Here is a 26,332-nt window from a genome sequence, read left to right as displayed (position 1 = left end):
GTGATGTCACGTGGCCGTGTGACGTCACACGGGGAGCCTTCATGGTGCCCCATCATCGCGCCCACTGTCCCCCATGGTGACGTCCCAGCGCTGTGCAGGTGGCACAGGGTCACAGTGCCCGTGTGCCCCCGGGGGGCTGGTCTGTGCTGTACAACCTGGGCTGGCTGTCCCAGGTCCCTCGGTGACGTCACACCCACCCATATGATGTCACAGCAGCCGGCTCCCACCCAGCAGTGCCGTCACACGCGGGTGTGACATCATGACAGCCAGCAGCGTCCAGCAGTGATGCCACATCTGCACCGTGCCGTGTGTGACACCACGCTGCTCACGGCTGTGATGGGTGACAGCGGCCGTCCACCCGCGGTGTCACAGCTCTCACCCCCACTGAGTGACATTGCCGTGTCCCCTCGGAGCCAAGGACAGCGCGGCCGCTGGCAGGGACTTTTATTGGGGCTGGGGTGGGGGAGGGCAGGGGGTGCATGCTGGGGTGCTATGGGGAGAAGCAGGGGCTCCTCGGCGGCGGGGGGGCTCGGCAGGGGGAATCCGGCAGGGCCTGCAAGCAAGGAGAGAGTGGAACGGTCAGTGGTGTGCACGGGGCTGCCTGCACCCTGCACCCAGCTGCTGCAGCCTGAGCCTTTTCTATGCCTGCCTGCACCCTGCTCCTGCACCTCATGTCTTGTACCCTGCACCCTGCTCCTTCAATCTGCTTGTGCATCCTGCACCTCCCTCCATGCCCTGCCTGCAACCTTTCCCTGCAATTTCTCTGACTCCCTCCACCCTTGCCTGCCCCTGTCCTGTCCATGCAGCTGAGGCACCACAAGCCCTTGGAGTCAGGGGGCACAGACCCCCACCCTGCCCACTCCAGGGTCCAAGGACTTTGATGGGAAGCAGAACCCAGCACAGCTTGGCTGGAGCCCACATGAAGATGAGACCCTGCGTGGAACAGCCATTGAGTTAGACCTAATGACCCTCATGGTCTTAAAGAGCTCCACAGCCCCTGCAGTTTGTAGCTGCATCCCTGCTTCTTCCTCACTGAATTTTCACTGCAGCCCCACCATATCCCCAGTCCATTCCTTCTACATCCTTATAGGATCCTTACTGCAGTCCTACTTCAGTCCCATGCACAACCATTTCAACCCACTGCACCTCACTGCAAGCCCATTGCATCCCAAGACCATCCCCACTACACCCTCACTGAATTCCAAATGCATCACTACCACAGTCCCACTGCATCCCACTGAAAGCCAGCTGCAGCCCTCCTAAAGCCCCAGCGACTCCCTACAGCGTTCCCACTTCACCTGCATGGCACCTTAGTTGCATCCCACTCATCCCTGTTCCACCCGCTGCATCCCAGTTGTATCTCCAGTGTTTTCCTCACGCACTCCCAGTTCAGTCCCCAGTACATCCCTATTCCATCCCCCCTCATCCCAGTTTCACTCCCAAGTGCAGACCTATTCCATTCCTATTCCATCCCAGATGCATCCCAAGTTGGATTCTCAATGCATCCCCATTCCATCCCAGGTTGTAACCCCACTGCACTCCCTCTTCCAGCGCCTCCACCTCCCATCCACAGCCGCACTGCCTCCCCCACCTCCATCCCTGCGTGGATCCGGGGGGGCAGTGGGACACCTCAGCTGCTGACCCCGGGGCCGTGGGGCCATTCTCTGCTCCCCGCGCACCCCCGGCACCCCCAGCCCCACAACCCGGCACCGTGGGCGCTTTTAAATTTCCCTTTTCCTGCCAGGAGACTGTGACACAGGCTTTTAAAAATAGCATGTGCTGAGGCGAGGCGTTTGGGGTGGTGTTGCTAAGGGAGAAATTCAATTCAAATCTAGGGCTTCGCCTTCCCCGCCGTTCCTATGCTAACTACTACGGAGCGCCCGCAGAATTAGGGCAGGCAGCGCTGCTGAGCTCCTGCAAGGAGAGCTCCATCGCGGCAGCCCAGTGGGACGGGATGGGAGGGTGGGATGGGAGGATGGGATGGGATGGGATGGGATGGGATGGGATGGGATGGGATGGGATGGGATGGGATGGGATGGGGTGGGATGGGGTGGGATGGGAGGATGCTCGGAGCTGGAGGGAGCGGGGTTTGGTTCGGGGCTGAGGCTGCGGTACCTAATCGCCGTTGCGGAGGTCTCCGCCGCGGGTGCTGTTGGCGCACTCGGCGTCCTTGGCTTTCCGGTCCATCTCCCCCCCCTTGATCTTCTTGCGGGTCATGTGCCCACGGAAGCTGGCCTGGATCTTGGCCGCCGCCGCGTTGGCGTCGGGGTCGTCCAGGGGGATGTCCAGGATGTCCTCATCCAGCTTCGTGCAGGCGCCCTCCTGCCGGCAGAGAGAGGCCGTTATGGGGGCACTTTGGGGCCTGGGGGTCAGGGTGTGCGCGGGTGACGGTGTGCAGTCACGGTGTGGGAAAGGTGCCGTCATCCCACAGAGTAGAGAAAAGCAATGGGGAGATCCAGGAGAGGTGGGGGAAGAGACTACAGCATCACCCTGCTGGGATCACACACCCAGTGCACCCATCCTGACCCCACTGCATCCCCCAGGGCAGTGCTTGGGGCAATAATTCACACTATTACCTCTGAGGAGTGGAAAGGAGTGAAAAACAGGGGAAAAAACACCCACCGAAATGGGACCAGTGTCATCCCTCTGCCACTGCATCACTGCGTCACCCTGCCCTCAGCTCCTAAGGACTTTTGGGAGAGTTCTGGGGGTTCTTTGGGAGCAAAGGGACGGCAGCCACGGCACATCCACACACAGGAGAAAGCAGCCGGGGCCAGTTCACACTGCAGGGTGGTCAGTGCCCTGCAGGAGCAGGGGGCATCACAGTCACCATGCCCTGTGCTGCTGGCGACGGGGCACACAGTGTCACTGCCAAGTGCTGCTGTGGCTGTGGGGAGGGTGTCGGAAGCTTAAGTGACAGAGCTGGGGGGAAACGCGATCGTCGGGGTGGAAATGTTACGGCTGGGGTGGAAATGTTACGGCCAGAAGGGAAACCCTATAGCTGGGGAAGGAACTGTATACGCAGTGGGGAAACCCTATATCCATGGGGGGAAATTCTATATCCGCAGGGACAATTTGTATATCTACGGGGGAAATCCTGTCCCCAGGGAGGGCTTTGCCACCCTGCAGGCAGCCAGCAGTGCTGTGATGCCGATGGAGCAGGAGGGTTAAAAAAGGGGGAGAAGGAGGGAAAAAAAAGATAAGGGGAAATAGGGAGGAAAAGGGAGGAAGGGGGAAGCCGGGTGCTCTTCTGGCAGATGGGCTCCGTGACCCGGCCGGGGGCTGCAGTGCCGCTCACCAGGGGTGCAGCAATCGGCTCCTGCCACGGCAGCAAGCAGCCCCTTCTGTAGGAAACCTGCGCTCCTCCTGGGGAGCCTTTCTGGGGAGATAAGGCTGAACGGGAGCAGAACGGGGTGTCTGCGTGCTCTGCGTGCTGGGCTTGGGGAAGGGGGCTGCTGCCCGCCCTGCCTCGGTGGGATGCTGCCCAAAGCTGGGGCAGGAGAGGTTGGGGTGCTGCCTTCCAGCACCCCGCGAGCGGCAGCGCTTTGGGGTGCCACGCACAGGGCAGCAGCACCCACATTCCTGCAGCTCCTGCAGCAGCACAACGCGCGGCCCCGCGTGAAAGCGAAAAAGCGAACCAGCAGCAGCAGCAAAAAGCGAAATAAAGAAAACACTGATCAGAAACGAGCAGAAAGCGGGAGGCTACGTACGTTGCAGCAGTCCATGGCGGTGCGGGGCTCTCTCGGCGCAGGTGGCAAGTTGAGCGGAGCCGTTTGCCTACGTAATGCGCTTCCTCGGGGCGCGCCGCTCAGCCCACCTCCCCGCCGGCACTGCCGCTCCTGCCAGCAGCCGGATTCAGCTTTGCAGTTTTTTTCCCCCTTCTCTCCCTCTCTCTCTCTCTTTTTTTTTCCTGCCTCCTCCAATTTCTCTCCCAGCGGCTCCCCTCGCCTCCGACTCCCTCCTAACGCTTAAAGGAGCCGGCAGCCCGTGCCAGGGCTTCATGCAATATGAATCCCGCAGCACGGAGGATGCTATCAAATATTGACAGGGTCGGGGCGCTGGGCACTGTGCCCACAGCTCAGATCGGGGGGGGTGGGAGCTGCCTTTTGTTCCCAGCTGAGCTGATTTCATCGTGCACGTGGGGGCCGGGGCGCCCCGGGGTCACACACACCTGCAACAAGAGGGGCTGACGTGACTCTTTTGGGGTGAATTTTTGGGGGAGATGATGCGACTTTCGGGAGTGATGCGACTTTTCAGGGCTGATGCTGAGCCCTCGGGGTGGGGGCTTCACCCCCAGCTGCGTTTTTGCAGGAGCGGAGGGAAACCTCCCGCACCAGCTCTGACCTACTTAGCGCTGGGCCCCAAAGGAGCGCGTGGATGAGGATGGTGAGGGGGCTGCTCACGGTGGTCGCACTCACAGCTCCCTCCCACCCCCAACTTTGGGGTGTTTTCCAGCAAAACGTTCAAACCGAGACACCTCTGGGCGCGCTGTGACAACCCCCCGGGTCCCGCTGTCACCAGGGGCCGCGGGGACCCCCAGAGCAGCTCAGGGGGTTGCAGCCGCAGCCCCCCGCATTGCCCACCGCATGCGCCTCTAATCCGGGTTTGGGGTTGCTAAGCAACCACACAACTTGCCTGTGGGCTCCGCACAGCGATGCTGGCTCTGACCAGCCCCCAGAACAGGCCGTGTCCCCCCATTGCCCGCTGGGGATGGGTGCCCCCGGGCAGGCTGCCTGCAGGGCTGGCCCCGCCACCCACCCGAGGCTTTTGTTGCAGCAACTTTCCCATTGCCGTCAGCTGGCGTCATTGGTGTCCCTGTCACCATCACGCTGGTCAGCACCTCTGTCCCGCTGTCATCACTGTCCCTGTTCCTGTCGCTGTCACAGTTCACACTGTTACTCGCCCTGCTGCATCTCCATCACCGTTCCCATCACCACCCCCACCACGATCCCCATCTCCACCGCTGTCCCCATCCCTGTTCCCATCTCAGCATCGCTGCCTGTTTCGCCATTCCTGTCTCCATCCCCTTTAGAGCTCTCATCCTTGTTCCCATCCCAACCTCAACACCATCATTATCTGCCTCCATCACCATCCTTGCCCCATCACTGCTCCTGTCTGTCACTCTCTGTCCCCATCCCTATCATTGTTCCTATCATCATCTCTGTTCCCATGCCCAAAGCTTTTTATCCCTGTCCCCATCCTCTCTCATCACGCCTGTCCATCCCCCTCCCTATCCCTGCCCTCCTCACCATCCCTGTACCCCTCACTTCCCCTCCTAATCTCCATATCCACCCCCTTCTCCATCCCTTGTCACCATCCTTGCTCCCTTTCCCATCACTGCCCCTGTTCTCTCCCTGTCTATCAGTCCCTGTCCCCATCTCCATCGCACCCCTCAGAGGGGTTGGGGTTGTTATCCACAGCCGCCTCCATGTGCAAGCACTGGCAGTGACACGCAGGTTGCAGGGCTGAGCATCCCTCGAATCCCCGCGAGCTGCTCAGTGCCGCTCCCCCGAGCGGAGCCAGTTTCAAGTCCCTGCAAATGCCACCTCTTCCCACCAGCGCGGGGAAAAAATAGCTGCGCTCTCAGCACCGATCTGCTCCGAGCTTCCAGACAAAGGCTGCACCGCTCAGCCGGTGCTTTCAGATGGAAAACCAATCCCCTTCTCCTTAAAGAGCCCCCGGATTGATCGCTGGCTCCTGGCAAGGCAAGAGGAGGCATTTCTGGGGAGCTCAGCAGAGCCAGGGAGATGATGGGCGCAGGAGGGGACGGCTGCAGGAGAAACCTGTGCTTAATGGGAAGCCTCAAAAACTGCTGTGCAAAACGCCCATCCCACTGCCTGCCTGACCCGTGAACCCCCCAGTGTAAAAGGAATCTGGGGGGTGTTTTGGCTCTGGGCCCTCGGCACCAGCTCCATCCGCAGCTCCCAGTCCTGGCAGAGTCACCGATCGCCACAAATCCCGCAGGCTGCGGAGGAGGGATGCAAAATGCCAGAACATTTCTAATCATTAGCAGCATGTTGAGCCCGCGCCAGCTCTGCCTCCTTCTCCCCGCACTGCTCCTCGCAGTGAGGGCACCCCAAAACACAGCCACCCTGAGCAACGCTTTCCAGGCACTCAGAAACCCCCCAGCATCACCCCATGGGATGGAATTGGGTGTCAGGGCCCAGCTTGGGGACACGCCGTCACGACGCGGCGTTGGCACAAACCCTTTGGGGAGGCGATGCAGGGTCAGGGCGCAGCGTCTGGCAGCAGCCCTGCATGGGGTCCCCGCCAGCTGCCCCCGTCCCTCCTTCCTGTGTTTCTCAGCCTGCACATGGCAGCTCCCGACACCTCGGTGCTGCGCGGCCGCGTGGCTCCTCTGCGGGGTGAGCCTGGGGGGGGCTGCAGACCCTTCCAAGCTGAGCAGCCCTGCATCCCCCACCCAGGAGGACCCACGCAGACCCCCAGATTGCTGCACCTCGGCCGTGGGGGGGAAGGCAGAGGAGCAATGTCACATCCCTCCTTTCACAGGGACGATATCACATTTTGACAAGCTCCAGGGATGCAGGGGCCTAAATATAGAGCACTAAACACCGTCTCGAGGCCTTTACAGAGCTTTTCTCCCCTCTCTCGGTCGTGCTGGAAGGGCACGGCTCCTCATTGAGCTTTTAGGGGAGGAACCTCAGGTGAGAGCTGCTAATAACGGCAGGGACCTGGGGAGCGTGCTACTGCAGGCGTTTTATTAACTTCTCATTATGGAGGCGCCTCGGCGGTGCTGCAGGAGCTCATTTTCCGCCCTGCGAGACCAAATGGAAGAGAAATGTAGGTTTCTCGGCTCCTCGTTTTGGGTCAGGATGTTTCCATACGGGGACGAGGCGCCCGCTCGGCCGCGTCCTGGCGGGGCTGTCCTGGTTACGGGGAGTCCCGGGGGTCCGACGTTGTGCCGGGGGGCCCCGAGAAGGCTCTGCGCACACCCTGCAGGTCCTTCCGTGCGCTGTAGCCCCGGAACGCAGCCTGGATCTTCGTCGCAGCTTCTTGCGAGGTCAGGAAAGCGGCGGCCGGGTCCGCATCACGAGGGCTGCGCTGCTCGGGGCAGGAGGAGCGTTAACAGCCCGCGGCTCCACGGCTGGACGCCGAGTGACCCCGGGGGGCGTGGGGGGAACCCGCGGTGCCACGGAGCGCAGCCCCGGGCTGAGGCAGCTCCGCTGCGGACACGGGGCAGCTCGCAGGGCTCACCTGGCGCTCCATCATCGCGCCGGCCGAAATGCTCCGCGGCGTCTTGAGCCGCTCCGGCACAACCTCGGCCTCCGTCCTTTGGGCGGCGGAGCCCCCTGGGAAGGAAGCGCCGCATGAGGCCGCAGGCACGGCGCTGCCCGGGGCGGGGACACGGGGGGTCCCGGGGGGCGCAGCGGGGCCGGGCCGCGGGGCGGGGCGCACTCACGCTCCCTCTCGGCCAGCAGCGCCTGGAAGTAGCGGGCGATGAAGCCCAGCACGTCGTCGGGCTGCGCCTTCAGCACCTCGCGGGCCATTCCGTACAGCACCTCCTCGAAGCCGCTGGGCAGCCGCAGGGCGCTGCGCGGGTCGGGAAACGACATGGCGCCTGCGAGCGGACGGCGGGATCGAACCCGCGGACACAGCGCCGGGAGCAGCTGCGGGCGGACCAACAGGGGGCGCTGCCGGCACCGCTCGGAGGGCGCCGCGCCTGCGGAGAGTCGGCACAGGAGCCTCGGGGGGGAGAGGGGGGAGCAGGGGGGGGAGCGGGAGGGGGGTGCGCTGGGGGGGGCGAGCAGCTCCCGGCCCTCCGCCCCCGCCCGGCCTCGCTCCGTCCCCCGCCCCGCTCCTACCGGAGCGCCCCGCTCAGCGCTGAGCCGCGGCCGCCGGTCTCCCAGCAACGGAAGCGCGACGCCCGCGTGGCCCCGCCCCCTGTCATGACCACGCCCCCCGCCCTGGCCCCGCCCCCCGCTGCTCTCGGTGCCCCCGTCCCGCAGCTCCGGTTCGCCCCGCTTTGCCGTCGGGCTCAGCCCCAGCACCCCCCCCCTCCCGCAGAGCTGCTCCCCCCCCCATTTCGGCCATTTCCGCTCCTCCCGGGGCCGACCTGCTCCCACCTTCCCCACCTCAGGGACGCAGCGCTGCCCGGCAACGCTCCCACGCGGCCGACGCGACTCCGGCCCCCAACGGCAACGTCCGTTTGTTTGTTTGGGTTCGTTTTGTAGGGAAGGAGGGAAAGATTCAACCCCGGCACACAAAAACCCCGAACAGAGATAGAAGGTGAGCCGAGCCCGGCCCGGCCAGCAGCACACGTGTAACAAAACCAGTTTAATGAACAGCCAGCGCTGCCGCTGGGAACACGATGCAGCCGGAGCCCAGCAGCGGCTCAGCAGTCGGGTTCAGCTTCGTCCTCGGCTTCCACCGCAGGCTTCATCTCTGCACGGAGATGGGGAAGAAGCGATTATTATTTGGGCTTAGAACCAGCCCAGCCCAGCAGCCTGGGCTCTTCTAGCCCCAGAGCTGGCTGTGCCGGCCCTGCAGTTGCCATGCCAACGAGGATGCTAAATACAGCTCAATCTTCCCTTCTTTCCATATTTATTCGTTTTAAAACCACAGACCACAGTCTGCATGTTCAGGGCGAGGAAAGGAGTGCAGACATTCTGGCTCCTGCCCTGCTGGGGATGAGCTGCCTTGCAGAGCCCAGAAAACACAGCGAGCGGCTTGAGAAGACAGCAAAGAAGGTGCCCCCGGCTCCCCAGAAACCCAACCATGTGAGAGAGCAAGTGCTGGTGCGTTGGGTGCCTGCCCAGCACCCCACAGTCACAGCAGAACATCACAGCAGCACCCCAAGGTTTAGTTTGCCCCCAGCCATGGGGAGGCCGAGCTGCTGCCGTCTCAAATGAGGACAATCCCCAGCCCCACCATCAGCCCAGAGTTTGGGTCTCAGCCTCCAGCTCCGCAATCTTCCCAGCAAACCCGTTCCTATAGCAACTCCTGCCCACGCATGGGCTGGTGGCAGCATCGCGGCCCTGGCTGCCAGAACCAGACCCTGGTCATGAAATGGAGAGATGGAGCCGTCGGCCCCTCAGTGACCCTCAGCAGCGCCCCGGTCCCTGCCCCAAAAGCTTAAGGGTCTTGGCAGCAGGTTAAGGGCCAGGGCAGGTTCTGCCTCACCCACAAGGTGGAATGCAACAATGTGGGCGCTGAAAAGACAGCAAAGAGGTCACCTCTACCCCAGGAACACCAAGGAACCTACCTATGGCCTCGCCATTGCCCGGGGCCATACAAGCCTGGTGTTTGGGCTTGGTGGCCTCCAGCCCAGCCAGCAGCGTCATGAAGTCAACAACGGTATCGATGTCCTGCTTCTCAGCAGCTGCCTCCCGCAAGGCACTGACGGCACTGAGGCGGCTGAAGGACGTCAGCTCGGAGATGTTGGCCCGGAGGAAGAGGAGGATGACATTGAGGTCGTTGATGGGGCAGGTGAGCATCTTGCGACTAAGAAGGTCAAAGGCAGGCAGCATCTCATAGACAGAGAGCAGCCCCTTGTCCCACTGACAGAGCTGCAGGGCACTGAAGATGACGACAGGCATAAGGAGGACATACACACCACCAACTGTGAGGCTGATGAGCTGGAAGACAGAGAAGGCGACCAGCTTGCAGGGTATGAGCTGGGGCACGTGAGGCTCAGCCTGGAGCAGCCCTGTTTTGATGGAGCAGCTGAACTCATCCTGGAAGAAGATGTTGAGGTGGAGGAAGACCAGGTAGAGGCAAGTTGCAGCCAAGAACAAGAGCAGGAGGAGGTTCCTCAGGAGGTAGATGATGACCAGGGAGTGAGAGTGCTGCTTGCAGGCAAGGTAGCGCTCCAGCAAGGGGAACTCAAAGTACCTCTCCCGTCGAGCCCTGGAGAGAAAGCAGAGAGTTGGACCCTCCCCATTGCTCATTAAAGCCACAGTGAGTGAGGAGGTGACCCCAAGGCAGTGTGCAGGGGCTATGACTGGATGTCCCCCCACCACGCTGTCTCACCTCTCATACTCCTCCCAGAACTGCTCCGAATCATCGCTCTCCTGCTGGACCTTCCTCATGTGCTGCACCAGGCGCACAGAGCGGTTATAGGACTTGTCCAGCTCGTCGATGATGAAGAGGAGGTCAGAGTGGAGGGTGGGGGAGGCTGCATAACGCCACAGCAGGTAGGGCAGGTACATGAGCACCGCCACCACCAGCAGCGAGTACGGGAAGACCTGAGGGAGACCATCCCTAGGTTAGGGTTCTCCAGGAGAGAGGGACTTTAGGAGGGATGAGGTGCACAGCTACTTTGCCCTCCAGGATCTGCCCCCACCAACACGATGGCAGGAGCTGGTAGCGCCCTGTCACCGAGTTGACGGCCCCATACCAACCCACCACTGTACCTTGAGAGCCCAAAGGGACTTGGTGACAGCACGTCCCTCAGCATCGAAGCCGTGGTGGAGGAGTGAGTCCCAGCAAGCTGTGTCAGCATAGGCAGATTGCTTCCCCGTGAAGTTGGAGGGTGAGAAACAGCTGATCTGTGAGCCTACAAGGAGGAGGGAGCTGAGCAGGCAGGACAAGGCTCGTTGTAGTTATCTGTCCCCGTTGCACTGTTTTATGGCTGTCAGAGGGGTGAGGGTTCTACCATTTCCCAGACGCTTCCATTTCAGCACAGCCACAGGTTCACAGCAGGGAAATGTGAACCTGACACAAACCGGCACAAAACCAAACCTTGCAAAGCCACAGAACAACACCGGCCAAATCCAGCTTTAGCTCAATGTTGAGATGCACAAAACAGCACCATCAATGAAACTCCGTGCTGCTGTCACCAGCCCACCCCCATTATCCCGGCAAGCACCAAACTCTGGGACAGCAAAAGCCCTAAAAAGTCCAGGGGAGACCTCAAAACCCCACTGACACCTCCCCCCAAAACAACCCTGCCTTTGAGATAGGAGCACTACAGGATGCTGTGAGCAGAACAGCATGGGCAGCAGGTGAGAGGGCATAGCAACCCTCAGAGGGCTAGGGCTACCAGCAGGCAATTAAATATAATAATAAATCGATAAAAGCTATCAAAATCAATTAAAAAACGAACAGTAAGCCCAAGACAGAAAACTTAAAACCCCCTCAAATGGGATTTCCAGGCTGTGATGTCATGCCAGTGAAAACATCAGGCTTTTACGGTACTCACCACCCCAAACCCGACCCAGCAAGTCGTGTGATACAAACACTGTCCCCACAACTCACCAGCAGAGAACTCCCGGGCGAAGGCCAGTGAGACAAGGAAGAGGGGCAGCCCCACAGCGACGAACTTCAGCACACGGTCGCTCGGCAGCTCCAGCCGCAAGCCCTTGGCACGGGAGCTGCTGGGGTCTGGGAGGAGGGCATCTGAAAGCATGTACTCGGCAGCCGTGTGCGACAGGGACATCTTTCTCCCCGGGAAGGGCTACGCCACAGGGAAATGGAGTCCAGTGCTGCTGCCTGGGGGTCCTGGAGCTGTCTGAGGTGCAACCAGCGCGGCAAGAGGCTTTGTATGGATGGAAGCATTGCATGCCAAGTGCTACCAAGCAGGCAGCTGTAAATGACAGCTTAGACAGTGTGTTAAATCAACTGATAATTACAGGGGAAGCCTTTCACTGGCAGGAATGCAAATAACGTGCCCCAAAATAGACAAGAAAAAGCCTTGTAGTCACAGCACCATGGCCAAGGCAGCATTCCTGCCCAGCCACCATGGGTCCCAGCATGGACCAGATCCCCGTGGTTTTAATCTCCTCTGTCATAAACAGATGTATTTCCAGCAACATGTTCACGGGGCGTGGGGCTTCTGATCTATTTTTGCTTTCTGTAACAAGCGAGGATGGGGCATCACCCAAACCAAAAGCTCTAGCCAGGTACAGAGTGGCCTCACAGGGTACAAAGAGCCCCCTTCCAGCACTCCTGCGTGCCAGGGCTGCTGGAGAAGGTCCTGCTCCTCAGCTCCCAAGCCTTGAGGACAGGACAAGTGGCACCAGGAGCTAAGAAGACATCAGTGATTGCACTGTTTATGTGTACATCAGCTCTGGTTCCCTGGATACCAGCTTTACAAGCTCCTATTGCCCCCCCCCCCTCTAATCCGGCTCCAGGAGAGCAGTTAGGACAACGCAGAGAGCTCCAGTGGGACAGAGATACAAGTATTGGGATCTAGAAAAAAGCAATATGGAAATCAGGAGTTGGTGAGATGGAACAGAGGACAGAAAAGCTCCCAGCTCTGGCAGTGCGCCTGCTGCCCAAGAAGCCAACAGCCAAAGCCAGAGGAGCCCCAGGCTGCTCAGCCAAGCTGAGGGGAGTCCCTGCCATGCTGTGGCTCTGTGCAGCCTCTCAACACAGCCAGAACTCACAGCTGCTGCCAAATTTCACTCTTACTGTGTTGGCTTTTCATTTTTCCAGACAAAGTCTCCAAATCTGAGTGCCAGGATGTAAGACAGTACAGAAGGGCTGAGCCAAGGAAGCTCTGAACTGACTGGCTTTACACTCAGAGGTGTTCAAACCCGCCCAGGCACTGAGGTTCACCTGCCCTGACCACAGAGAGCCACACAACCTTCACCTTTGCAGAAGCTGGGTTCTTTATTGGACAGGGACAAGTTCAGAGCACAGAATGATCAATGCCCAGTTTCTACCCAGCCTCATCAGTATAAACAAGAGGCCTGAGTGCACCCACTATGCTTTCTGCTCCTGATCAGGTATGGACTGTGGACAAGAAGTGCACAGAGGCTAAGCCAGCAACTCCACTACCCAGAAGGCAAGGTGTCTCCCAAGCAGCAGAGCACAAACCTCATCACACCACTTGCCATGAGTGAAACACCACTGCAGCACTGTCACGTGCTATAAGTATGGAGTGCAAAGGATCAGTCCAGTTGACAGGCCTCATCCTATTCCTTAGGAATGTCCAGCTCCAGCTTCCTCAGCGTCCTGTGGAAGAAGCTGGGTGGCTCACATACAAGGTCTATCTGTTTGCCACTGGTGCCCAGCGGCAGGGAGAGGCGGTAGGCATGGAGGTGTAGAGGGAGGTGGCGAGACTTGCTCTGCTGCAGCTTCAACCTCTTCAGAGTGATTTCAGGAAGCTTCTGTGTTGAGGACAGAGTGGTGTGAGGACAGCCCTAACACCCAATTCCATACCCCCATGTCAGCAGCCTGGTCTCAGAATCCCAGCATGCACCACCAAGCAGCTGGTCCCTCCTCTGCCCTGCTCCATGGCACGGTATCTGACTTACCTGCGGTGCCAGCTTGCTCCAGTGCGAATATTTATGATCCCCCAGGATGGGGCATCCCAATCCATAGGCCAGGTGAACCCGGAGCTGGTGTTTCACTCCTGAGATGAGGAGGGAGAAAAGGAGAAACATCGCATCTGTCACACTGGGCATCAGGTCTATACTCACTACCAACCCAGGCCCCTAAAAACACCCTCATGCTGGGTAACCTTGTGCTGCGAGCCCTGGCAGCAAAACAGCACTGGTTCCCAGAGCTTTGGCCATGTTCTACAGCTTGTTCCTCTCTCCAGGACTGCTCCCGGCTGTACAGAAAACACAGCCAAGGTGACCAAGTAGCTGGGTGGCTGGCACAGCACACGAACACCCGGCTAAGCCTCACCTGTGATGGGCTGGAGCTCCAGCAGAGAGCAGGCAGAAGAGCTGGCCAGAACGCGATACCGCGTCACTGCGCTCTCAGCACTGCGGTTCTTGCGGATTCTCAGCACCTTTCCATCCTCAGGAGACACGCGGTAGTTTGGGGCCAGCGTCATCTGAACCACAGCAAGAGGATGAGCCCAATGGGAAGGGGAAAAAGCCCCAGACTGCAGCTGAGAGGATGCTCGCTCACCTTGTAATGAGGCTGGTGGCTCTGCACCTCCCTCTCCACCATGGGGATTTCCACGATGCCCTCAGCAGGGTCTGGGTTTCCCACACTAATTGCCCTGCAAAGGAAAAGCAGAGATCTGTGTGATGCTGCTACGGCCCTTTGCACACCCAGCAGGATAGAAACTCTCCCTTACCCCTCACTCTTCTCCCCAGGAGAAACCCTTTTAACAAGATACTCAAGCATTCATAATCACAGACAGTGGGATTGAGAGTGCTCTCATCAAATGCAATAATGACGTCAAGCTGAGTGGTGCAGTTGGTTCAAGGTCAGGTTAGATGGGGCCCCACGTCCCCACATCTGCACACTGGTGACTCTGCTGTTTGTCAGAGACACTTCTGGAGCTCCAGCCAGTCTGATCTAATGGCTGGTAACCCCGCTTAAAGCAGAGCAGTTGGAACTCAGTGTAAGGTCCTTGCTAACCTAATCCCTTCCATGATCTTCCTTCCCAAACCTTCCTACCAGTATATCTTCTCCACCTGGCGGGTTTTGAAGAGGAGCCGGATCCTGTCTGCTGCCTCCCTGCTCCGCGCCAGCACCATCACTCCCGTTGTCTCCTTGTCCAGCCGGTGGCACAGGTGCAGCGGTTCAGCCTTCATGTTCACCAGCATCTTGGCCAAGATTGGCAGCACATCAGCAATGCAGTTCTTGACCCCGGGGCCACCTGCAAAGCCCAGGCAGGCATTCACAGCCCTAAGTTAACCGCAATACAAACGATACGGGAGGATCTCCCGGTCACAGCAGCTTTCCGGCCGCTCTGCCCACACCCGCCCGCTGCCAGGCGCTGCCGTGAGCGGGCAGCCGGTCTCGTTGAAGCCCGCCCCCCCCGCAGGTCGCCCCGTCGCTCACCGTGCACGGGCAGCCCGTAGGGCTTGTTGAGCAGCACCAGCTGCTCGTCCTGGTGCACGACCCGCTGCCGCAGCGCCTTGGCCAGCACGTTGCGGTGCACCCGCTGCAGCGCGCTCAGCTCCCGGGCCCGCCTCCGCGCCGGCTCCGCGGCCACCTGAGGGAACGAGAGGCCGATGGAGGCGGTCGGACCCGGGCTGGGAGCCGCCCCCCGGCCGCGCTCACCTCCCGCCGCGTCTCCTTTTCCTTCTCCTCGCTCCGCTTCGCCCGCAGTCGCTCCGCCAGCTGCTCCGCCCGCACCGCCCCCGACGCCGCCCGCCCCAAGGCCTCTCCCGGCCGCCGCCACAGCCGAGCACTGAGCGCCGCCATTCCGCTGCCCCCGTGCGCCCCGCCCCTTCCGCCCCCCGGAAGGCGGTGCCTCAGCCCAGCGCCCAATGGGGAGGGCGGAGGGAGACGAGCGACGGCACCGTCCGCCATTAGGAGACGGCGAGGCTGCCCTGCAACCCAGGTACCCAATGGGAAGGGCGGAGGGAGATGAGCGACGGCAGCGGCCGCCTATAGGAAACGGCAACGCCCCGCCCCGCCGTTCGAAGGAGAGCAGCGGTTGGGAACCGGTAACGGCCGCGGTGCGAGGGAGCGGCTGAGGGAACAGCCACGGTACGGGACGGGACGGCGGGGACGGGGGGGCTCAGCACTGAGCTAATGAGCGGTGAGGGGGCTCAGCACTGAGCGGTGAGGGGCGGCTGAGGGAGCTGGGTTGTTTCGCCTGGAGGAGGCTGTGCTGGCCCTCATTGCGCTCTGAGACGGCCTGGAGGCTGTGCTGAGCGGTTGGGCCCAGCAGCAAACAGAGCCGAGGGGAACATACAGCCCTGGGCAGGAATTGCATCCATACGGCCCTGGGGAGGCCTATGCTGTCCCAGGCCAGGCCTATGCTGCCCCGGGGTCCCCCCGCAGCCCACAGCACAGCGCCGTTATCTTTACAGCTAACAGCAACGTATAAAAATCGCAAAGGAAAATGTATTTAAAGCCAAACGTGCACAAAAAGCACCATGCGGTCCCTTAGGAGCCCTCCCCCGGCCCCTCCCCGGTGCGGAGCCGCTTGGCTGCCCGCTCGGCCTGGCCGCGCCCCCTGCGCAGGCAGTGCTGGATGCGGGACTCCAGCCCCTCGCACCGCGGCCGCTCCAGCAGCGGTTTGTAGGTCCGGGCCCGGACACCTTCCACGAAGCTGCTGGCCTGGTTGTGCACCGCGGGCTGCAGGGCGCCCCAGGGGACGGGGCCGGCATCCCCCGGGTCTGCAACGAGAAATAACACAGTGTTCTCCTGGAGCAGCTGCAGCCCACGGCTTGGATGGGCACACTCTGCTGAGGGAAGAGCTGGCTGGAGGGCTGGGCACAGAGGGTGGCAATGAATGCAATTGTACCCAGCTGGCAATCGGTCCCAGTGGGGATCCCCAGGTGTCACCAGCCCTGACGGTGTTCAGGGAACGTGGAGATGTGGCACAGAGGGACACGATTAGTGGGCATGGCAGGGACGGGCTGATGGTTGGACTTGATGATCCTGAGGGGTCTTTCCCAACCTTAACGATTCTATGAACACTTTCAACAATGTTTCGACTACTACTTGTTGGGAATAATTCTGCCATCTCTCACCTTTCCCTGCAGCCACGGGAGCAGCATCCAGCCCTCGTAACATGCTGTGCAGCACTTGAGTCTTGATGGCGTAGCTGGCCCAGAGCTGCTGCAGGTGGGTAACGTTGAACTCCTGCACTTCCCGGTCATAATGCCAGTGGATGTTCTCAAACTCACAGTCATACAGGACCAGGGGGAACTCCACAGCCATACTAGGAAAAAGAGAAGGCGTTACAAACTGACAGCAAGGTGTTGGAGACATGCGAGAGAAGGGTCGTGATAGAAAAGGGTCACAGCGTTAATGTAACAGCACCACGGCCTGCCCATTCTGCTAATAACAATGCTGCCCTTCACAAAAATGCTTCTCTGAGTTAATTTTTCCCAAATACCAAGGGCTAAGACCATCGATAGCTTGTTCAGGAGCACAGCAACAGGATCCTTATGGCTATCTCAAGGAGATGCCAGCAGTTTGCTTTCTTGCTGGGAGGTTGCTGCCCATACCTGTACTGTGGTTTTCGAGGGTTCTTCTCCACATCCAGCAGCTCATCGATGATCTCTGGGCCCTCCATCCTTTGTCCAATCAGGAAGAGGATGGCCATCATGCAGCGCACTTGGTGGTAGAGGAATGCCTGTCCCGTCACCTCAAACTGGCACAGTCGGAAGGGGTCCCGCAGGTCACCTTCAGCTCCCCCATCCACCCACGTCACCTGGGCGCTGAGAATTGTTCTCTGGAAGTTGATGACACCATTGGCAACATCCATTTTGCAAAGGTTCCGGAAGTCGTGCGTCCCCACGTAGCGCTGGGCAGCAGCGTGCATGAGGGCCACGTCCAGGTCTGCACAGGGGAAGAAGTAACGGTAGGTCCTCTTGAGACAGCTGAACCGGGCACTGAAGTCTGGCTCCACGGGGGCCCAGGCCAGCACACGGATGTCAGGTGGGAGCACCCTGTTCAGCATGTGGGTGTAGCGGAGCTCTTCCTCAGGTTTACTGCTTTTTCCCTCCGAGTCACCCGTGGAACCATTTAGTTTCTTTTCCTCAGAGAGGTTAGAGCGAAGATCTAGGGAAATCACCTGCAAAATTGTGAAAACTAGGATTAGGTGGATGGGCGTATGCAGTGCGCCAAGCCAAGTCTGCCTACACCTCTGCCTTGCATTTTGAAATGAATTCAGGATCTCCTACAGAGGAAGGTATCTTAATTCGGTTTCTTACCACTCCTTCCTGTGGGTAAAACTGCAAGTGCTTCTGCTGAGCTTCCTAGCAGATGCTATAGATTCCTTTAATAAAACAGAAAAAGTTGCAAACTGCCTACATAGCATGGTCTCTAAATGGCTGCAGTCTGCAAGATACACATGTGCCTTTTTGTTTTTAACTGGAGTTCATAACTTGAACCCATTAACAGCCCAACAGGCTGGGAGTTGTGGTGTGGAAACAAGTGAATCAACACTGCGAGTCTGTGAGCACATCTAACTGTGCAAGCAAAGGTGGCCCACGCCTTTACTTGTTGTGCTTTGCTTCGTGAACTAGAGCAAGTGAGTGATGCAGGCTAAAACCACCCTGGAATGGGAAAAGCTGGGGCAGGCCCATACCCTGAGCACAAGCAGGAGGGGAAGAGGAGGAAAGCAAAGCCATCGTAAGGCTGAGCTTCCCTGATTGTTCCCTGCCGCTGTGTGGGCCAGCTGCTCCTCTTCCTCCAGCTCCCACTCCCACGCTCTCTTCCGCCGGCTGCGGCTCCTCAGACCCTTCCACACAGGGATGCAGCTTTCTCACTCTGTGGGAAGCATTCCAGTTATTTTGCTGGGCTATTGAGTTCGGGCAGATGGGAGGGGGCTGCCAAGCACTGCAGTTGGCACAGGAAGAGCAATATATACATAGGCAGAGGAAGGGGCAGCTCCCCTTTCTGGCATGTGAGCTGGACTGGTAGCCATCCTGACTCAGGAAACAGCAGCCTGAAATGCATTTCATCTGCTCCAAACAGCTCCAGTAAAGAATTAGTCTCTGAAAAAGCTTTTAAAAACCAAACCCAGCCTGCGGTGTCACAGTGAGCACTTGGCTCGTCACTGCTGGCCAGAAACCCCACAAGATCTCCATCCTGAGCTCTACCACCCCCAGTGGAACCCGTAAATCCATCCTGACCTGTCCAAAGGCACTGACTCCTTTGTCTGTCCGCCCACAGCGGTGGTAGTTGGAGGTCTGCCTGTCATCTACCAGCCGTGTCTTCTTCAGGGCTTCAAACAGCTTCTCTTCAATCGTGTTGCTGGTGTTCTCCTGGCTGGCGAAGCCTTGGTACCCCCAGCCAAGGTAGGCGATCCTCAGTGCGACGTGCCTGCGGCCGTGGGCGCTGAAATCAAATGGTCGCTGGTGCTGCTTCTTGGATTTCCTGGAGGCTGGAGGGGTGTCCTGCACTGCAGAGCCCTCCTTGCCCTCTGACAGCTTCTCCTGCAGCTGCTTCACCTCCTCCTCCAGGTCCTGCACCCTCCTCAGGAGCTGTTCTCGATCTGCGGCCCAGCTCCCGTTGGCCATCGTGAGTCTCCTGGAGTCTTAGTTGGTGGCTGGCGGCTCCTCAGGGCCTGCAAAGAAAGGAGGAAATCTGTGTTTCTACCTTTTTCTGCCTTTGCAGACTTGCCATCTGCACAGTAACTCTTGGGCTTCTTTGTAATCGCTCAGGGTGCCCAGGAGCACACAGTAACTGTCAAGGGGGCTCGGCTGGGATGATACACTTTGGTTCAAGGCTACGAATCTCTTTGGTGCTTTTCATCAGGCATCTCCCTTCAGCCACCGCTGTCAGCAGCTCTGCTCTGGCAGCCCAGCACGGCGGCAGCTCATTCCCACATTTCCTGTGCAAAGCTGTCATGGAGCGGTTCCCATTCTCGCTGTGTTCAGCTAGCATCAACACTTCAGACAGCCTGCTAACAGCTACCAGTCATCCTGCAGCACCATCTGCTCCAACGTTTCGTAATGGCATCACTGCCACACGATTAAAACTTGCATTTCTAAACCCATTTAGTGGCATAAAGATAGCCCCAAACCTGCAGGCTTCAGTGGGAACACTGTCCGTGTCCCTTTTGCAGCCAGTCCTTCTGCCTTCCCTCAATCACACAACTCAGCCTGCAGCTCTGCCTTCAGGCTATAATAGCCAAGCTCTAAACAAACATTTTTTCCTTGTCTGTGGAAATAAAACCACTCTTTGATGTCTCTAGATTTAATCACAGCTGGGTTCTGTGGTTTTGAGAACATACTGGTTTCCCCAAGGCTTATAGTCACAGAGTGAGCTGAGTCTGCCCTGCGCTTGTCCATCACTTCATTGAACCTTTATACGCAATGCAGTGCAATTTACATGCAATGTGCTGTCGTACAAAGTTATCTACAGGATTCCTCCTCGTTTGCTGGAGCCTGAATCAGCACCCACAAGCCTGAGAGGTTTCAGGGTGGTGAAGAGTCAGCCTTTGCAGAGCCCCCCTCAGCCTACTTAGATGCACTGCAAGATATTAACCACATTTCTTTTTGCAGGGTCTGTCCAGCCCAGCAGAAACCATGGAGAACAGGCTGGGAGCAGAGAGATATGCAGGTGCTGCTCTGAGTGATGAGGAACTGGAAGGAGGCAGCGAGAACCACGGAGCAGGAGGGGCAGCTCTCTGCTGCAGCGCCTACACCGTGCCCACGGGGCTGCAGACAGCCCGACCTCCATCCAAAGGGCTTCCCTGCACAGAGCCCAGTGCTGCGCTGTGGTGCCCCGAGGGCTCCAGGAGGCCGGCGATGAAGAGGAAGGTGCTGAGACACAGAGCTGACGGAGGAGTGGAGGTCTGTGACGAGTCGGTCAGCAGCCTGCTGGAGCCCACGGACACGTGGAGCCTGACACAGAGGATGCTTCAGCTGAGCACCGCTCTGGACGACAGCCTCTGTGAGGGCGAGACGGAGACCAGCAGCAGTTTCTACCACGAGTTCCAGCCGGAGCCTTCCTGTCGGCACCACTGCGCTCACTGCGAGCAGACCCCCTTCCTCCTCAGGGTTGTGCAGAGCCAGAGTCCTCCCAGCTCCCGCGGCGCAGCCTCCGCCCTGCAGCCCAAGTCCTTCTTTCCCCCCAGGCTGGAGACGCTGCACCAAAACCGCAACAAAACCGACCGCGTGGCCAAATACCTGGAGTACAAACGGGAGTGGGAGCGCTTCCCCGTGCCGGGACAGGCCCAGCACCACGAGCTGCGCCGCTGCATCAGGGGGCGGCTGCAGGCACAGCGCGGGCAGCCCAGCAAAGCGCAGCGCAGCTTCGTGCCCAACGGCTACACCGCGCCCAGCGACAAGAAGCGGAGCGCGCTGCGATGGGGGGTGCGCTGGGACCTGGCCAACGGGCTCGTGCCCAGGAGGAGCGCCCCGCTGTGAGCGAGCAGCCCCGCTGGGTGCTGGGAGGGAGCCGGGCTTTTACATCGGAATGGGGCGGTGTGAGAGCGAACCGGGCAACTACTCAATAAAGCGTGTGCGAACGGCAGCAGCGGGGCGTTATAAGTGAACGGCAGCAGCGGGGCGTTATAAATGAACGGCAGCAGCGGGGCGTTATAAATGAACGGCAGCAGCGGGGCGTTATAAACGAGCGGCCCACGTGGCGCGGAGCCGCACGGAACACGGCCGCGGGCTGAACCCGCACCCACAGCGCGCACCGCCCCGCGCGGCCGCTCCAGCTCCGGCTGCGATCGGAACCGCCGGCACAAGCAAGGCCCCACCCGACCCGGCCCGGCCCGGCCCGCCCGCACCCCCCGCTACCTGCACCGCCGCCGCCGCCACAACTTCCGGTGCCGGTGCCGCTGCCCCGGAAGTGCCCACTACATGAATATTCATGAGGCGTTGAATATTCATGAGCCCGCCTCAAAGCGGCGATTCAAGCCCCGTTCGGGCCCAGATTTATCGGTCCGTCCCGGCCCGTTCCCGTTCGGTGCCCCGCTCAGAGGCGGCTCTGTCCCAAACGGGCCGTTACTCCCCATCTCACCCCGCCGTGCCGCCAGGGGGCGCTGTGCTCCTCGATCCGCACGTGGCCGCCGCCGTGTCGCGGTGCCGCGCTCCGTCCTCGCGCTCCGCGGTTCCTCTCGCTGTTCAGCGGCGGCTCGTCCCGCGCGTTGCACCCCGCCCTCCCCGCCCCCCGCAGGCGGCCCGTGCCGGCATTGCGTTACCGGCCGCCCCATCAATGTTTCATGGCCGGGCGGGCAGATGAAATATCAAACCCCGCTCCGCAACACGCGCCGTGTCCGCAGCTCCGTTATGGCGCGGGGCGGGCTGGGGTGACCGCCGGGAGAGGGGCGGGCTAAGGGCCAAGGGCTGCTAAGGGCTGGGGGCTGGGGGCCGCCGGCGGGACGTCCCGGCAGCGGCTCGGCTGGAAGCGGCTCCACTCGTGTCGTGAGCGCAGCCGTGTGCTCGTGGCCGGCAGCGGGGCGGCCAGATTGCAGCGGGTTGGGTTTCGCTGCCGCCGCATCAATAATTGAGGGTTAATCAGGGCCGGCCCGGGGAGACCCGGCACGAGGTCGCGGAGCGCGGCGCGGGGGGCTCCTGCCATGGAACGCCGGGGGGGCTCCTGGCTGCTCTGCCTGCTGCCGCTGGTGGCGGCGGGTGAGTGCCGGGGGTCCCGCACGGCGGGGAGGGACGGAGCCGAGCCGCGGCCAACGCAGCGCGCCTCCCGGCAGGGCAGCCGCTGGACGCCGGCTCCGCAGCCTACGAGGAGCGGACGGTGACGGGGATCCGGGGCCGGGCGGTGGAGCTGAGCTGCGGGACGGCGGCCCCGGCCGTGGTCTTCTGGAGCTTCACGGCCACGGGGAGCGCGGGGCCGCCGCGGGCCGTGGCGGTGGGTTCGGGACCGGAGGCGGCGGTGGCCCCCGGGGCGGGCGCTCTGGGCCGGGTCGCGCTGCGCAACGGCACCTTGGAGCTGCGGGAGCTGCGGACGGCCGCCGCCGGGCGCTTCCTCTGCCAGGGGCTCTTCCCGGAGTGGGGGCGGCTCCGCGTGGGATACGCCGCCGTGATGCTCCGCGTGCTGGGTAAGGCGTCCCTCCTGCCGGCCTCCGCGCGGCTCCCCCCGCAGCCCGCACTGCCGGCCAGCGTACGGTGCTGCTGGGCCATGGACAGCCCCGCCGGGCGACACAGCTCTGCACCCGACCAATAGAGCAGCCCACCGGCCAGCCCCGTTGCCTTGCCCAGCAGCCACACAGCAGCTCAGTAGCCACGTCCTGACTCCCTCCCCCGGCCAACCTGGCATCCTGCTAGCCAACATGTGGACTCACTGACCCACAGACACCCACATTAGCGAGCCCATTAGCCAGAACTGGAAAGGCCGCAACCGGCCAGGAAAGGAGGGATGCAGGAGCTCTGGGAAGGGCTGGTGGCTCTGGGACCCTCATGGCCCGTTCCCGCAGTGCCCGTCTCCAAGCCCTTCGTGCGGCTGACGGCAGCGGCAGCAGCGGAGGGGACGGAGGTGGCCCTGACCTGCACCGTGCGGGAGGGGACGGCGCCGCTCAGCTTCTCCTGGCAGCACCGGGAGCCCCACGGGATGCTGCTGGCTGCCCCCGTGGGGATGGGGGGCTCCGGGGCAGAGCTGCTCCTGGCACCCGCCAACCGCAGCCACGCGGGCTGGTACAGCTGCACGGCCCGCAACGAGGTCAACAACCGCACCAGTGAACCCGTCTACCTCGACATCGTCTGTGAGTGCCCTGGGGCACGGCTCTGCTAACCAGGGGGCCCCAGGGCGGGGGGGAAGCAGCGACGTCCCGCAGCTAAAGGGCTCTGTGTCCCCGCAGACGGTCCCGACGAGCCGGCCATCAGCGTGGAGCCCTTCTCCCCGGAGCAGGGCAGCTTCTCTGCAGGCGAGCGGGAGGATGTGGTGCTGAGCTGCCTGGCGCCCTCCAACCCCCCCAGCCGGTACATCTGGCTGCACAACGGCTCCCAGGTGCACATTGGCCAGACCTTTGTCATGTCGGCCATTGCCCGGGGTCAGGCAGGAACCTACACCTGCCTGGCTGAGAACACCCACCTCCAAACCCGCACCCAGGCCACCATCGTCCTCACTGTGTACTGTAAGTACCGTAAGGCCCTGGCCCGGCCTGGTGACAACGTGGTGCCCGGTGAGGATGTGGGTGGGAAGGACGGGTTGGGGTGATGGCACGGAGGGGACCCTGCGGTGACAGCTCCGTGCCCCGCACAGATCCACCGGCCGGGAGCCCCAGCTGCTCCGCTCTGGCCACCGCTGACCTGCGGGACGTGGCCCTGCGGTGCCGCTGGCTGGGAGGATTCCCTCCAGCCCGGCTGCGCTGGGTGGGCCCCGGGGAAGAGGAGGAGGAGCTGGAGGAGGAGGAAGATGAAGAGGGGGCAGCAGGGCCCAGCTTGTCCATGGCCACCAGCGTCGTGCCAGGGGCAGCCACGAGGAACGGCAGCTCCTTCACCTGCGTGGCCACGCACCCTGCGCTGCGGGAGGGGGCTGTGTGCAGGACCACCCTGTGTGAGTGCACATCTACCCCCAAACTCCCCTGTCCTCAAGTTGCTTTCCTCACCCTGTTACCCTTCAATCCACGTGCTGCGGCTGCACCACGGAGCGCCCCAAAGTGAAGCAGCGTCGGCTGCCCCGTGCTCCCCCAGCACTTTTGGGGGACAAAGTCGGGCAGGGGGTCTCACCCCCCCACGCGCCCCTCCCCAGGGATCCCGGCAGGCAGCCCCACGTGCACGGCCGCGGCCACCAAGCGTGACGAATTCGTGATGCTGCGGTGCCGCTGGGAGGGGGGCGAACCGCCGGCCACGCTGCGCTGGTGGGACGGCCGGGGCCGGGCGCTGGGTTTCCCCACGCCATCAACCACCGTCCTGGTGCTGAGCACCGATACCGGCCTGCGGGGCCAGGACTTCGTCTGCGTGGCCGCGCACCCCCTGCGAGCCGCCAGCACCGAGTGCCGCCTCCGGCTGGGTAAGGGGGAACTTCCCCACGTGCCGCCCCCAATACCGCTGTGCCACGCCGGCCGTTGGCATCCCACCAGCAGCCCCTCTCACCGCGCAGATGTCCCCGAGCTGGAGGTGGAGCGCAGCGAGGTGGCGGTGCTGGAGGGCGGCGAGGCACGGCTGGCGTGCCGGCAGCGCGGCGGTACCGAGCTGGGCGCCGAGCTGGGCTGGTACGACCCGCAGGAGCGCGAGGTGCCGGCGGGCAGCGCCAAGTACCGGCTGGAGCGCGGCGGGGCGTGGGCCAACCTCACCGTGCGCGACGCCGAGTGGCCGCAGGACGGCGGCACCTACCGCTGCGCCGCCGCCAACAGCGTGGGCACCGCCAGCCTCCCCGTCCGCCTCCGCGTGGACCGTGAGTCCCAGGGGCGGCGCCGCGCATCCCCGCGGTGCGTGGGGGGCCGCGTTGTCCCACGGAGCGCCGTCTCGCCGCAGGGTACCCGGCGCCTCCCAACGTCACCATCAGCAAACTGCGCTACACGCGGGCGCGCACCGAGGTGCGGCTGCAGTGGCGGACGCAGGGCGCGGGCAACCTGACCGGCTTCGTGGTGCAGCGGCGGCCGGCCAAGAAGCCCCAGCGCCGCTCGCCCGGCACCTGGGAAACGGCCGCCGGAGACATCGAGCCGCACTCCCGCGACCGGCGCCTGGGGGGGCTCGACCCCCGCGTGGTTTATGCCTTCCGCGTCCTGGCCGTCAACCACCGCACGGCCGGGCACCCCTCCGAGGTGCAGACGCCAGGTGAAGTGGGCACGGGACGGCACGCCGTGCTCCTATGGCATCCCGGGTGGTGCCAGGCGTCGGTAGGGGCTGCAGAACAGCCCGGGGCTGAATGCCTGTTGGCAGAGCGGGGGGTGAGCGGAGAAAGGCAGAACTGCACCCCAGCGCCAGCAGCCGTCAGTAGGTTTCAGAGCAAACAAGCGCAGGTTCCCACCCTTCTCCTCCGTTTGTGCCAGGGATGCCGGTGCTCCCCTCGCTCCTTTCTGCCCCGGTACCTCCGCACCATCCTGGCCGCTCCTCGCCTCCTCACCTCCCCCTTCCCAACGGGCTGACCTGCACTGCTCTCTTCCAGCTGAGCCGCCCTTCGAGGCGCTCCCGGCCGTGATGGGAGCAGCAGTGATGGGGATGCTGGTGGCCACCTCCATGTCTCTGCTGGCCGTGTACTTCATTGCCCGCCACCGGGACCGCCTGCCACGTGAGTGCCGGGGGGCTCGGCCGGGTGGTAAAACCCCAACGCCCCCATTGTGTCCGTCTGTCCGTCCATAGGGCTGCACGAGCTGCTGTTCCGCATGTGAGTGCCCCAACCCCTGCCACGCACCCAGATCTCTCCTGCATCCTGTTGCTCATCTGAGAGCCCAATGCCCCCAGGGCTGGCCCTGATGCTCCACAGCTCGCCGAGGATGCCAACGTGGCCGTGAGCATGGAGGATGGAGAAGGACAGGGACAGGAGGAGCCGGGTGGACCCAGCACAGCAGCCGTGGAAGGTAGAGGGTGGGCAGAGCCACCAGCATGGAGGTGCAGAGTGGTGCCACCGAGGCTCTCCATCCCGTCCCATTGCAGAAGAGCCACCAGGTGACCCATTGGATGATGCACCGGTGGATGTGACCATCACAGGGACTGCCATGCCCTGAGCCTGGCACAGCCCTGGGACACCCCTCCTCACTGCTGCTGTTCCTGGGGGACGAGAACTGGGATGTGGCAACAACACCCCTGGGACAGCCCCATCCTCCTGCACTGTGCTGTACCCACCGCTTCCTTTGCCTCAATAAAGGCTGCAAGAGAGCACAGGGTCCCCGCAGATGTGGGGACTCAGTCTGGCTGGGGAGGAGCAGAGGGGCTGCAAACCCAGGGCTGGGGACCCCGGGAGGTGAGGGTGAAGCTGTGGGATTCTCAGCTTTAAATGGAAAGGGGCTTCAACGGGGATGGTTGGGGAAGGGGAAATCTCTGCCTGGGCAGCACGGAGGAGGTGGCCCTCAACTCTAGTTGATGCAAGGAGAGGTGCTGCCTTGTCCTGCACCTCGTGAACACACCGCACCAATCACCACTCTGCC

At 61.7% G+C, this 26,332-nt stretch overlaps 6 protein-coding genes across 15 annotated transcripts; 2 read left to right on the top strand and 4 right to left on the bottom strand.

Annotated features, from left to right (window-relative positions):
- Positions 1-427: 427 nt before the first annotated feature.
- Positions 428-8,200, bottom strand: NRGN (neurogranin). 5 transcript variants are annotated; one of them, XM_072354963.1, is made up of 4 exons: positions 8,094-8,200; positions 7,421-7,628; positions 7,216-7,310; positions 6,698-7,062 (listed from the first exon to the last, which is right to left on the bottom strand). In XM_072354963.1, the coding sequence occupies exons 2-4, from the start codon at positions 7,572-7,574 to the stop codon at positions 6,892-6,894; spliced, it is 420 nt and encodes a 139-aa protein (XP_072211064.1). In that variant the 5' UTR covers positions 7,575-7,628; positions 8,094-8,200; the 3' UTR covers positions 6,698-6,891. The 5 variants fall into 5 exon arrangements, with proteins under 5 accessions (XP_072211066.1, XP_072211065.1, XP_072211064.1 ...); XM_072354962.1 differs by lacking the exon at positions 8,094-8,200 and adding an exon at positions 7,824-7,912; XM_072354965.1 differs by lacking the exons at positions 6,698-7,062; positions 7,216-7,310; positions 8,094-8,200 and adding exons at positions 428-553; positions 2,116-2,319 and having other exon boundaries at positions 7,368-7,614.
- Positions 8,201-8,280: 80 nt separating this feature from the next.
- Positions 8,281-12,350, bottom strand: PANX3 (pannexin 3). 2 transcript variants are annotated; one of them, XM_072354851.1, is made up of 5 exons: positions 11,218-12,350; positions 10,374-10,516; positions 9,991-10,205; positions 9,224-9,867; positions 8,281-8,403 (listed from the first exon to the last, which is right to left on the bottom strand). In XM_072354851.1, exons 1-5 carry the CDS (start codon positions 11,396-11,398, stop codon positions 8,354-8,356), a joined length of 1,233 nt encoding a protein of 410 aa, XP_072210952.1. In that variant the 5' UTR covers positions 11,399-12,350; the 3' UTR covers positions 8,281-8,353. The 2 variants fall into 2 exon arrangements, with proteins under 2 accessions (XP_072210952.1, XP_072210951.1); XM_072354850.1 differs by having other exon boundaries at positions 8,367-9,867.
- A 205-nt stretch (positions 12,351-12,555) lies between these two features.
- RPUSD4 (RNA pseudouridine synthase D4) lies at positions 12,556-15,161 on the bottom strand. The gene is made up of 7 exons (XM_072354852.1): positions 14,932-15,161; positions 14,710-14,863; positions 14,323-14,524; positions 13,825-13,918; positions 13,597-13,747; positions 13,221-13,318; positions 12,556-13,073 (listed from the first exon to the last, which is right to left on the bottom strand). Exons 1-7 carry the CDS (start codon positions 15,073-15,075, stop codon positions 12,879-12,881), a joined length of 1,038 nt encoding a protein of 345 aa, XP_072210953.1. The 5' UTR covers positions 15,076-15,161; the 3' UTR covers positions 12,556-12,878.
- Positions 15,162-15,207: 46 nt separating this feature from the next.
- Positions 15,208-21,047, top strand: HYLS1 (HYLS1 centriolar and ciliogenesis associated). Of its 2 annotated transcripts, none has more exons than XM_072354853.1 (3): positions 15,208-15,363; positions 16,368-16,449; positions 19,842-21,047. In XM_072354853.1, the coding sequence occupies exon 3, from the start codon at positions 19,866-19,868 to the stop codon at positions 20,706-20,708; it is 843 nt and encodes a 280-aa protein (XP_072210954.1). In that variant the 5' UTR covers positions 15,208-15,363; positions 16,368-16,449; positions 19,842-19,865; the 3' UTR covers positions 20,709-21,047. The 2 variants fall into 2 exon arrangements, with proteins under 2 accessions (XP_072210954.1, XP_072210955.1); XM_072354854.1 differs by having other exon boundaries at positions 16,368-16,451; positions 19,845-21,047.
- Positions 15,447-24,677, bottom strand: PUS3 (pseudouridine synthase 3). 4 transcript variants are annotated; one of them, XM_072354849.1, is made up of 5 exons: positions 24,579-24,677; positions 18,468-18,901; positions 16,836-17,404; positions 16,356-16,546; positions 15,447-15,998 (listed from the first exon to the last, which is right to left on the bottom strand). In XM_072354849.1, the coding sequence occupies exons 2-5, from the start codon at positions 18,852-18,854 to the stop codon at positions 15,766-15,768; spliced, it is 1,380 nt and encodes a 459-aa protein (XP_072210950.1). In that variant the 5' UTR covers positions 18,855-18,901; positions 24,579-24,677; the 3' UTR covers positions 15,447-15,765. The 4 variants fall into 4 exon arrangements, with proteins under 4 accessions (XP_072210950.1, XP_072210949.1, XP_072210947.1 ...); XM_072354848.1 differs by lacking the exon at positions 24,579-24,677 and adding an exon at positions 21,310-21,434; XM_072354846.1 differs by lacking the exon at positions 24,579-24,677 and adding an exon at positions 21,087-21,215.
- VSIG10L2 (V-set and immunoglobulin domain containing 10 like 2) lies at positions 21,738-25,974 on the top strand. Its single transcript, XM_072354845.1, has 12 exons — positions 21,738-21,923; positions 21,998-22,345; positions 22,721-23,005; positions 23,102-23,377; positions 23,506-23,799; positions 23,995-24,255; positions 24,346-24,639; positions 24,720-25,022; positions 25,354-25,476; positions 25,548-25,572; positions 25,650-25,765; positions 25,842-25,974. Exons 1-12 carry the CDS (start codon positions 21,869-21,871, stop codon positions 25,910-25,912), a joined length of 2,451 nt encoding a protein of 816 aa, XP_072210946.1. The 5' UTR covers positions 21,738-21,868; the 3' UTR covers positions 25,913-25,974.
- The last annotated feature ends 358 nt before the right edge of the window (positions 25,975-26,332 follow it).

Source organism: Excalfactoria chinensis, chromosome 21, assembly GCF_039878825.1.
Source record: "Excalfactoria chinensis isolate bCotChi1 chromosome 21, bCotChi1.hap2, whole genome shotgun sequence".
Lineage (NCBI taxonomy): Eukaryota > Metazoa > Chordata > Aves > Galliformes > Phasianidae > Excalfactoria > Excalfactoria chinensis.
Note: the sequence above shows the minus strand (reverse complement) of the source record. Positions and strands in the feature narration are given on the sequence as shown.

What these genes read in the sequence shown, in the direction of transcription:
- NRGN (XM_072354963.1), bottom strand. Translation starts at nt 7,574, where the DNA reads ATGTCGTTTCCCGACCCGCGCAGCGCCCTGCGGCTGCCCAGCGGCTTC. An exon ending in GCTGCTGGCCGAGAGGGAGC is followed by an intron (nt 7,311 to 7,420) that starts GTGAGTGCGCCC and finishes CTTCCTTCCCAG; the next exon opens with GGGGCTCCGCCGCCCAAAGG. An exon ending in GCGCGATGATGGAGCGCCAG is followed by an intron (nt 7,063 to 7,215) that starts GTGAGCCCTGCG and finishes TGCCCCGAGCAG; the next exon opens with CGCAGCCCTCGTGATGCGGA.
- PANX3 (XM_072354850.1), bottom strand. Translation starts at nt 11,398, where the DNA reads ATGTCCCTGTCGCACACGGCTGCCGAGTACATGCTTTCAGATGCCCTC. An exon ending in CGCCCGGGAGTTCTCTGCTG is followed by an intron (nt 10,517 to 11,217) that starts GTGAGTTGTGGG and finishes TCCTCCTTGTAG; the next exon opens with GCTCACAGATCAGCTGTTTC. An exon ending in TTCTGGGAGGAGTATGAGAG is followed by an intron (nt 9,868 to 9,990) that starts GTGAGACAGCGT and finishes CTTTCTCTCCAG; the next exon opens with GGCTCGACGGGAGAGGTACT.
- RPUSD4 (XM_072354852.1), bottom strand. Translation starts at nt 15,075, where the DNA reads ATGGCGGCGCTCAGTGCTCGGCTGTGGCGGCGGCCGGGAGAGGCCTTG. An exon ending in GCCACCAGCCTCATTACAAG is followed by an intron (nt 13,748 to 13,824) that starts GTGAGCGAGCAT and finishes GCTGTGGTTCAG; the next exon opens with ATGACGCTGGCCCCAAACTA. An exon ending in GGAGCAAGCTGGCACCGCAG is followed by an intron (nt 13,074 to 13,220) that starts GTAAGTCAGATA and finishes TCCTCAACACAG; the next exon opens with AAGCTTCCTGAAATCACTCT.
- PUS3 (XM_072354849.1), bottom strand. Translation starts at nt 18,854, where the DNA reads ATGGCCAACGGGAGCTGGGCCGCAGATCGAGAACAGCTCCTGAGGAGG. An exon ending in GAGTCAGTGCCTTTGGACAG is followed by an intron (nt 17,405 to 18,467) that starts GTCAGGATGGAT and finishes ACAATTTTGCAG; the next exon opens with GTGATTTCCCTAGATCTTCG. An exon ending in CCTCGAAAACCACAGTACAG is followed by an intron (nt 16,547 to 16,835) that starts GTATGGGCAGCA and finishes TCTTTTTCCTAG; the next exon opens with TATGGCTGTGGAGTTCCCCC.
- HYLS1 (XM_072354853.1), top strand. Translation starts at nt 19,866, where the DNA reads ATGGAGAACAGGCTGGGAGCAGAGAGATATGCAGGTGCTGCTCTGAGT.
- VSIG10L2 (XM_072354845.1), top strand. Translation starts at nt 21,869, where the DNA reads ATGGAACGCCGGGGGGGCTCCTGGCTGCTCTGCCTGCTGCCGCTGGTG. An exon ending in CTCCGAGGTGCAGACGCCAG is followed by an intron (nt 25,023 to 25,353) that starts GTGAAGTGGGCA and finishes GCTCTCTTCCAG; the next exon opens with CTGAGCCGCCCTTCGAGGCG. An exon ending in CAGCACAGCAGCCGTGGAAG is followed by an intron (nt 25,766 to 25,841) that starts GTAGAGGGTGGG and finishes GTCCCATTGCAG; the next exon opens with AAGAGCCACCAGGTGACCCA.